Source organism: Acomys minous, assembly GCF_964271855.1.
Source record: "Acomys minous genome assembly, chromosome: 10".
Classification (NCBI taxonomy): domain Eukaryota; kingdom Metazoa; phylum Chordata; class Mammalia; order Rodentia; family Muridae; genus Acomys; species Acomys minous.
Window position 1 is genome coordinate 7,991,106 of NC_140491.1, and position 9,963 is coordinate 8,001,068.

Genomic DNA, 9,963 nt, shown 5'->3' on the forward strand with positions numbered 1-9,963 from the left:
TCAGCACACCTTCAGAGGTGACTAAGAAATAGGGGCATGTACATATTGGTTTTCTGGGGTCCCAAGAAGGGACTGCAGATGCCCGACTCTTCACAGCCGACAATGGTGACATTATGCCTGACTCTCCAGGTCAACCCTTGTGCCGTGACATCAATGTGTCGGGGCAAAAAGCACATAGCTTGAGTCCAGATTGTCACAGTTCTAAATTCATTAGGAAACTCTTGGTCCTGTTGAGGGCGAGGACCTGAGAGTGGCTGAGGGAAAAGAAGAAATGATTCTGTGGGGAGGAAGGAGGCTTTCAGAATTAAAATGTTACTATAAACAAATCAAAAACTTACATGGCTTCAAAATATATAACTATGGCTCATAAAAGCTAAAAAAAAAAAAGATGGATTTGGGATAAAAATAATGAAACCATTTTTTAAGAAAATATTGTTTTAACATTTATTTTTAATTTTTAGTCACATGTATGTGCGTGTCTCTGTGTGAGTGTATGCCACATGTGTGCAGGTGCCTGTGGAGGCTGGAAACAGGTGTTTTATCCTCTGGAGCTGGAGTTACAGGTGGTTATGAGCCACTGGATGTGATTGCTGAGGACCAAACTCTTCTGCAAGAGCAGCAAGCATTCTTAACCACTGAGCCACCTGTTAAGCACCCCCTCTCACCCACCCCTCCTACCCCCTACCCCCCCTCACCCACCCCTTGTACCCCCCTACCCCCTTTCCACCCACACCCTCCACCACCACCGTTTCTTTTTTCCCCCCCTAGACAGGGTTTCTCTGTGTATCCCTGGCTGTCCTGGATTTACTCTGTAGACCAGGTTGGCCTTGAACTCACAGAGGTCCACCTGCCTCTGCTGGGATTAAAGGCATGAGCCACCACACGTTATTACTTCAAGTTGTGTGGTGTGTGTGTGTGTGTGTGTGTGTGTGTGTGTGTGTGTGTGTGTGTGTATCTGTGTGCCTGTGTATGAACTTGTGCATATAAGTGTTCAAGGAGGCCCGAAGAGGGTGTCAGGTCCTCTGGAGCTAAAGCAGTGTGAGTTGCCTGATGTGGGTGCTGGAAAGCAAACTCAGGTCCTCTGCAAGGGCAGTATGTGCTCTTAACTGCTGAGCCATCTCTCCAGGACCCTGAGACCATCTTTAAATAACAATATCCCTGAGTTATAATGGGCTATTTCAGAGGCCAGAGAGTTCTTAGTCACTGATGTGCCCAGGTCAAATGAAGTATTTTCCAGGAATCACAAATAGAGCATGAAAAATGACTGGAATTAACTGTCATAAGAAGATCCTGGGCAGAAGAGATGGCTCAGAGGTTAAGAGCACTGGCTGCTCTTCAAAAGGTCCTGAGTTCAATTCTCAGCAACCACATGGTGGCTCTCAACCGTCTGTAGTGAGATCTGGTGCCCTCTTCTGGCGTGCAGCAGAACACTGTATACATAATAAATAAATCTTTAAAAAGAAACAACAAGAAGATCCTAACCTCTACCACTGAGGCAAGTAATGGGGGGGGGGGGTGGATCCTCCAATCTCTGCCCTATCTCTTTGAGATGTTCTTCACGCCCCTGCACCTGCTCCTTAACCAAAGCAGGCCAGTTTTCAGGTGTCACTAGACACCTGAGCAGCAGGGACGCCAATGCCACAGTAAAGGCGAGGACAGGGATGTGTCCAATCAAGCTGCATGCCAGGCTCTGTTGGGGAACAGAGCATCCTTATGTCCCACCCACGGGAAGCACCCCAACATAGGAGAGTTGGTAGCTGCAGAACAGAGGGCTTCTAAGAATCACACCAGTGGGTGGATGGTGGAGTCATGTCACTAATAAAATATCTGTCCCCCGTGGTTTCTAAGGACTCCTAACCACACCACTCCCAAACCCACTCTTGGAAGAGATCCATTACGCCAGCAGAAAGGTGGCCTAAAGGGGTCTAAGAGCTTCCCTAGGCCAAATCCCCCCATTTCTGGCAATTAGATAGAGTTTACTATAGGACAAACGGCTCAAGCTCAATTGTCAGTCCAGAGAGGCTCCAACAGTTAGGCCTCACAGCAGGTGAGACAGTTGGGTTATCCAAAGATGACCATGGCAATGGGTACCCCCACCATGTGACACTGACCTCCTCTCTTAACAGACAGAATATAGATAGTAGGAATTAGTTTGTGTGAGTCAAAGCTCATTTATAAAAGCCAATACGGCTTCCAGCTGGCACACTCATACGCTCACACTCCCCACCATCACTTTAGTCAATGGGTCTGTTTAAAAACAAAAATCTCCACAAGGGAATCTGTCTTAGTCATATTGACTCACCACGCCTGACACACAGTAGGCATTCAATAAACTTGTTGCATGGCTGGCTGGCTGAACAGAGAGCTAGTGAGTTTTTAAATAAGGACAGCGCAAGTCTCATTTTATAGATTGAATGGTGGAAAATGTCTCAATTTGGTCAGATCCAAAGACATAGCCATGACTAAACAATTAAGTCTATCAGATGCAAAGGACTCAGGGAGATAGATACCCCAGGAGTAACCAATAATGACAAAGCCATGGTACCTGGGTGGTCTGGATGATGGTCAAGTCGTTCATTCGAGAAATTCCTGCTCCCATAGGAGCTCGAAGGCCAGCTGTCCCAAACTCCATCCGGGCCCCAAAGCATTTCTGAAGCTCTTCTTCATTACTCTCAGAAATCAGCTGTTTCACGGATTCCAAAGTTAAAGGATTCTAAAAGACAGATGGTACCAGGCACAGCTTGGTTAAGAGAAGGACAGAAAATCTGCAAGGTAGATCACCATTTCAACATCACACACACACAGACACACACACACACACACACACACACACACACACACACACACACACACACGATTCTAACCTCTAGGCAAAACCTGTATAAATACAGGCTTTTACATTTTCTGGTATTTCTGAAGTCTAAGTTAAGGAATTAGTTAGTGATGAGAATATTGCGCTGAGGTAAGTAGTTTCAGAGAAAATGAACAAGGTGCTGTTTTAGAATAGACATCTAGGGCTGGAGAGATGGCTCAGAGGTTAAGGACACTGTCTGCTCTTCCAAAGGCCCTGAGTTCAATTCCCAGCAACCACATGGTGGGTCATAATATATAATGGGTCTATAATGTGATTGGTGCCCTCTTCTGGCCTGTTGGCTCACATGCAGGCAGAATACTGTATAAATAATTTTAATTAAAAAAAAAAATAGAATAGACACCTAACATGCTCAGGGAGATTTCAGACCCATCACTGGCCAACCCTGTGCTTGAGAAGGCGATAAAGTTTCTTGACTACTTAGTTTCCCAATCTGTAGACGGCAAACCAGCTGGAATCTCTCTTGCACAATTTTCAAGGTTTTAAATTAATTTGTCTGTCTGACAATGAGTTGGGACATTCGTCTCCTCCTCTAAGGTCCTCAAACTTTCCCAGGGCAGCAGGTCTGTCAGTTTAATTAAAATCTGACTTCTGTAGTGCATTATAGTTTTTTACAAAGTGTTTGCTTTCTATCTGGTCAAGTTTTAATGACTAAGTCAGGCCAATAATAGCTGATAACTTCAGTTTTACTACTGTAAAATACTAGTAGTATTGAGTGGCTCGCTTAGACTGCACGATGACCACTCACCTAGTGCCTTTTCCATTACATTAATTGCAAATGAACAGGAATCACTTAAGTCTAGCCTACATTGCCTTGTTTTCTTTGCATAACAATCACAGGAGATGTTAAGACAGGAGAAATGCAGTGATGATTACCCAACTCCACATGGACTTTTAAATTAAGAATCTCAGGAACCCTGGAGCAGGCACGCCACTGCTTTGCTTCAGATCCCCACCCACTAAAATGAACACTGGGTAAGATAAGGCCCCATAATTAAACTTTGAAACTTTGAAATGCACTTGCAATAAAATCTTGGTTTCCTGGAACCAAGCCTGGGGTTCCAGACTGTTCCAGATTCACCAGGAACCCGGACCAACCTTTTGATTAAAAAACAATGGATTCTAAGCACAGAGAAACGGTCTTACCCATTACACAGTCAGGTGCCCCCAAGGAAGGGCTCAGAGCTGGTACATAAAAGGAGCTCAACAGCCATCTGCTGAGTGGCTGGGAAAACACGGACTTCCTGGCCACACCCAATAGGCAGGGCTTCTCTGAGTCCTACTGTAGGGTTTCAAAAGTCCTAATTGGCCTTGGATATCTAGAAAAGACTCAGCAGCCTGAGAGAACAAAGCAGAGATAATGAAAGGTCAAGATGAGAGCAGCAGAGATGAGGGCCAGCCCTGGGGAGTGATGGAAACAGACAGGAGAGGGAAGCGCTCAGGGAGGGGACGCCCTGGCAAAGCAGAGAGCACCACCCCAGGATGCTGGTCAGCATGGGTGGGCTAGCAGCTTCAGCGCTTTAGCTCGTGGGAGCTTCACTAAAGAAGCACTGGGTCTCCCGGTGTGGTGGCGCATGCCCTTAAACTCAGCATTCAGGGAGGCAGAGGCAGGTGGATCTCTGTGACTTAGAGGCCAGCCTGGTCTACAAAGTGAGTCCAAGACAGCCAAGGCTACCACAGAGAAACCCTGTCTTGGGGGTGGGGGTGGGTGGGGGAGGGAGAGGAGGAGATGGTGGAGAGAGACTGAAGAAGATATTTGACCACCTCTGGCCTCTGCAGGAATATGCACACAGGTGCTCATACATTTTCACACAACACACGAACACACAGCTCTGATTGGGAAAAGAGCATTGAAACAAAAGAAGAAGGGACAATTTCCCTCCACCTTAACCCATGGAAGGCATCATTCCTAGGCAGATTCTATATTACAGCCTCTGTTTTTCTTTCATGGAATGTGATGCTAAGCCTGAATCTCAACTTGATGAGAGTGACAGGTGCCTAGGACAGCAACGATGCCCACTTTGGGGGGGGGGGTGTCTGTTAAGGAGCTTCCAAAGATGATTAGATCACCAGGCTCTGACAGGATCAAAGGGTCACTCTTTTGATGGAGTCATTATGAGGAGGTGACAAAAGGGAGGAACTGGGAGCCAGTTGGAAGGTAGCCATTACTTGTCATTAGGTGTTCTTTTGTCATGGCCACTTCCCTCTTTCTTTACTTCCTAGCCAGCATGACGTGAGGGATTAAAACCATCTCAGGATCTGAGAAAAGCAGTTCTTTCCCTGTTCTCCAGCCTATAGGGATAGTTAGTCTGAGTGGTACAACAGCCAGACCAAAACACAGAACAATACTTCTTTTTTGTTTTTTTCGAGACAGGGTTTCTCTGTGTAGCCTTGGCTGTCCTGGACTCACTTTGTAGACCAGGCTGGCCTCGAACTCACAGTGATCTGGCCGCCTCTGCCTCCCAAGTGCTGGCATTAAAGGCCTGCGCCACCATGCCTGGCTAGAACAATACTTCTAACTCCGCCTTTGGGAGAATCGGCACAATGCAAGTTACGAAATTATCTGAAATGGAAAACAGTTTCCTTCCCTCAAGCATATTGGAATGCTTAACTTTTCAGGGAAAAAAAAGCCACAACAACTTGAAAACAAAACAAAAGACAACCTGGAGGAGTTGGCACTGGCGTCCTGGAAACAGGATGCCACAACAGGATGGCCGCGCTTCATTGTCTAGGTGTGAGTGTGGAGTGGCCTCTGCTAAGCCTTGCAACGACTATCCAGTCAACAATGGCTTCAGGGACCTCCTATAGACATGTGGTACAGTAGGATAGTACTGTAGGCCACAGAAGGCTGCAGGAACACACAACGCCAGCTACGTAATTTTCAGGAGCCAATGCAAAATTAAAACGAAGGACTCCATGTTTGACGATAGAGACTCAGAAGGCAGACCTGTAAAATATGACTTGAGCCCTTCCCGGAGCGCCGGCTTAGTCTACTGCATGGGTCTTGCCTCCTGAAGTCAGCCCTGGGCATCATCAGACTCTTTTTTTTTTTTTTTAAACAAGGTTTCTCTGTGTAGTCCAGGCTGGCCTCGAACTCACAGCGATCCATCCGGCCGCCTTTGCCTCCCTGAGTGCTCGTATCAAAGGCGTACACTGTGACTTTAAACAGACGTTGGAGGGGTTGCTGTTTTGTCTCTTTCAATCCTAGTAAGATCCAGGAAGGAAAAGACGGGGCTTTCTAGAGCACGCATTGAGAGGAGTAAGTTTCACTTGGAAGACGGGGAGGAACAACACAAGAAACGAAGTCACAGGCAAGAGCACACAAGAGGAATATTATGGGGAAGCAACAGGACATACGAAAGCGCAGGTCAGAAAGAACTTGTAGAGGGCAGAGGAAGTGATGTCTGGAGCTGGCCGCCTGACTGCCTCAGCCACAAGATGGTTTACAGGGGAAAGGAGCAGCTGGGGGCATAGCATACTCTGTCACCTGCCCGGTGAAGAGAAAGTCCTCTGGGAAACTCCCTGTCAGCCTGGCCCACCAGGGACCTGTTAATTACCATTCCACCAGGAAGAGTGCTCCGTACTGTTGGTCCCGGGAAAGGCGGGACAGAGCAGATTCTGAATGGATGAGGATGCTCAGCCCATCACAGAACCTCAGAAACCCTTTCTTGCGTGGACTACGCGGGGCCCAGCCCGGGTACGTCCACCCTTCCCCAGCTCCCTCCTCTACCCGGTCTACACTGCTGTCTCTGCCCCGCAACAGCCTATTCCGAGCAGGCTCCGTGTGGCGGGGAAGGAGAAGAGGGAAGCTGGGCCCTGCCCCGCGCCGGACAAGCCACGGTGCCCGGAAACCCGCGATCGGCCCTCACCCGGTCCCAGCGCAGCCACTGCGCGGTCTCCTGCTCCAGTCGCGCGTCCATGCCTGAGCCACTGACTCCAGGAGCGGGTGCCGGTGTCGGTGTCGGTGTCGCCGCCGCCATCCCGCTGCAGTCATAACCGGGTGGAGGAGGCCCGGTCACCCTTCCGGCAGGGCGGGGGAGAGGGCGGGGACAGCGGTGCAGTCAGAAGGCCCGCTGGAGGAGGACGTGCAGCCCCGCCCGGCTCCAGATTTGCCCTTAGCGGGTGTTGGGGTTGGGGAGAGGGGGGAAGCTGCTGGGAACGCTAGCGGAGCCGCGGGGAACGGAGGGAAGGACGGGGCCGCCTTCCCCTACTCTCCTAGGCATAACGAGGTTCTCCAGAAGGCATCGCGTGTGCATTCGGTGCCCAATACTACACTCAGAAGCGGAGCACTTTAGTGCAGGCTGCAAGGCAGAGGCAGAGGCAGCCAGGTCTCCCTGAGTTCGAGGCCAATCTGGTCTACATAGGGAATTCCAGACCAACTAGGAATATATAGTGAGATCCTGTCTCAAAATGTAAATTAAATTAAAAAAGAATATCATAGGGAAAAAAATATCGGAAAAGAAGAGCCAAGTAGGGAGTAAATAAAATAGACTAGCTAACAAAAAGTCGGAGTTCAGAAATGAGATTATATTTGCAAAGACAGTTTGTGTCAGAGAGGAGCACCCGGAAGGGCAAATTGTTATTTCAGGGTGCTAAGTCAACTGGATTTTCACACTAGAAAATATAAAAAGAAAGTTGACTCACCTGTCTAATGTAAACTTCAAGTCAGCTGGGTGATGTGCACAGGTGGCGGCGCATGAGGAAGCACAAGCAACAATGTTTCTGAGCTCTCGGTGATTCCTCACTCCTGCAGGCCGGACAATCGGGAGGCTGAGGCAAGACGGCTGTGAGTTCAAAGCCTGGCCTGTGTAATGAGTTCCAAGTCACCGGGGGATACAGTGTGAGACCGAGTCTCTAAAAACAAACAAACAAACAAACAAACAACAAAAACAAAACAACCAAAACAAAGCAAAGCAAAACAAACCACTGGCTGCTCTTCCAGAGGACCTGTGTTTGAATATCAGCACTCGCATAGCTACTCAGGACCATCCGAAACTCCAGTTCCAAGGGATGCTTTGTCATTTTCAGACCTCCATTGCCACACATACCCAGACATATATGCAGGCAAAATACCCAAACATTTAAAAAAAATTTTTTTTTAATTTTTAAAAAAGTTTCTAGCAGCATTAGTGACAAAAAAGCTTCAACTGGACCCACCCAGATGGCCAACAATAGAATGAATATTCATACTAAATGATATAAATAAATCAGCAGTGAGGTACACACCAAAGAGAACAAACAACTGCTGCGTACAACCTCAAGGATGCCACTCACAAACATCCCAAGAGCGAAAGAACTCAGGCCTCCCACCTCTCAGTTCCGGTGCTCACCCCGACTCAGAACCATGGTCACTGGCTATAAATTGTACCTCAATTTTGAAAAAACTTACAAAGTGCATTTATTGGTGGAGTGGGTGTGGGTGTGCCATGGCACATATTTATTAGTGGAGTGGATGTGGGTGTGCTGTGGCACACACTTATTGGTGGAGTGGGTATGGGTGCGCCATGGCACACATTTATTGGTGGAGTGAGTGTGTGTGCACCGTGGCACACATTTATTGGTGAGTGGGTATGTGTGCACTGTGGCACACATTTATTGGTGAGTGGGTGTGGGTGCACCGTAGCACACACTTATTGGTGGAGTGGGTGTGGGTGCACCGTGGCACACATTTGAAAGGTCAGGTCCCTCCCCCCACCATATGAGGCCTAGGGATTGACCATCCAGGTTGCCGAGCTCCGTGGCAAGTGTCTTTACGAGCTGAGCTATCTCATTGGCTCATAGCTCAAGTTTTAAAAATTTTTAACATAAAAAAAGCTACAAAGAGGTTCAATCTATGGCCATTAGGAGGCTGGTTGTGTTTGGGAAGGAGAGATTCTGTGCTTGTATCCCACCTCCCTCTTGTGTTAGCCAAGCTACCAAGCAAGCGCTTGGCCACAAATTGACACCCCCAATCCCACTCCCTTAATCCCCCCCCTTTCCCCCCCCCTCGCTTTCTTTTGAGACTGGGTTGCCAAAGATTGTGTAAGTTGGTCTTAAGCTGGCTGTACTTATAGCTAAGGCTGGCTTGAAACTTATGATCCTCCTGCCTCAGCCCCCTAGAGTATCTGACATTTTAGATTTTTGCCATCATCCCTTCTTAGGCCTGTTCTACTTCTTGGCATGAATGGAAAAAATATAAGTGCACTCACATATGCTATTAATAATTCACAGAGTGGCCGGGCGTGGTAGCTCACACCTTCAATCCCAGCACTAGGGAGGCAGAGGCAGAAGGATCTTTGTAAGGTTGAGACTAGCCTGGTCTACAAAGCAAGTCCAGGAGAGCCAAGACTACACAGAGAAACCCTGTTTCAAAAAACCAAAAAAAAAGAAAAAAGAAAAATAAAATAAATAAATAAATAAATAAAAATTCACATTGCTATAGTTCATTGCTTGGTTTGGTTTTGGGTTTCCTGTAACCCAGGGCAGCATTCAACTCAGTATGCAGCCAAGTATGTCCTTAAACACCTGCTACTAATTCCTAAATGCTGGGATTATAGGCATGTGTCACCATACCCAGCTACAGTTTTAACCGTCATGTGGATGTGTGTGTTCTACTGCAGCATTAGATAAAAACACACATATTAGGATTATGATATCTGTACAAAGGAACTAACACATAGTTACTAACTGATAACAAAGCTGACAGGGACTTCCCCTCATTTCCTGGGGGTGAGGATTAGCAGAGGCTGTTGTGGGTGTAAAGAGGCTTCTCTGGGAACTCACAACTTAGGTAGAGACCGGCGAGTGGAGGTGGCTGGCCTTGGGGATGGCTGCCGCCTGGCAAATGATTTTTAGACATGCTGTGAGCCTGAACCATTTAAACCAAAGGCTTTCTGAACCAAAAGGCTGGGAGATGGAAGGAGAGTGGGGAGGACAGAGAGAGAGAGAGAGACAGAGAGAGAGAGAGAGAGAGAGAGAGAGAGACAGACAGATAGACAGACAGAGAGCAGGAGGCAGGGGAGGAAAGATTTCTGTGGCTGTAGCTGAATAGCACAAACTGGCTATTTTATAAATAAGTTTTTGTTTTGTTTTGTTTTGTTTTGTTTTGTTTT

At 47.5% G+C, this 9,963-nt stretch overlaps 1 protein-coding gene across 1 annotated transcript in view; it reads right to left on the reverse strand.

Moving 5' to 3' along the window:
• PGM2 (phosphoglucomutase 2) overlaps positions 1-6,941 on the reverse strand; it is a 28,906-nt gene extending 21,965 nt beyond the window's left edge. The window contains exons 1-2 of the mRNA XM_084799821.1: positions 6,742-6,941; positions 2,546-2,713 (exon numbers count right to left, since the gene is read on the reverse strand). Coding sequence (XP_084655947.1) covers positions 2,546-2,713; positions 6,742-6,852 — 279 coding nt within the window. The 5' untranslated portion in view covers positions 6,853-6,941. The remainder of the gene's footprint in view (positions 1-2,545; positions 2,714-6,741) is intronic.
• Between the last annotated feature and the right edge of the window lie 3,022 nt (positions 6,942-9,963).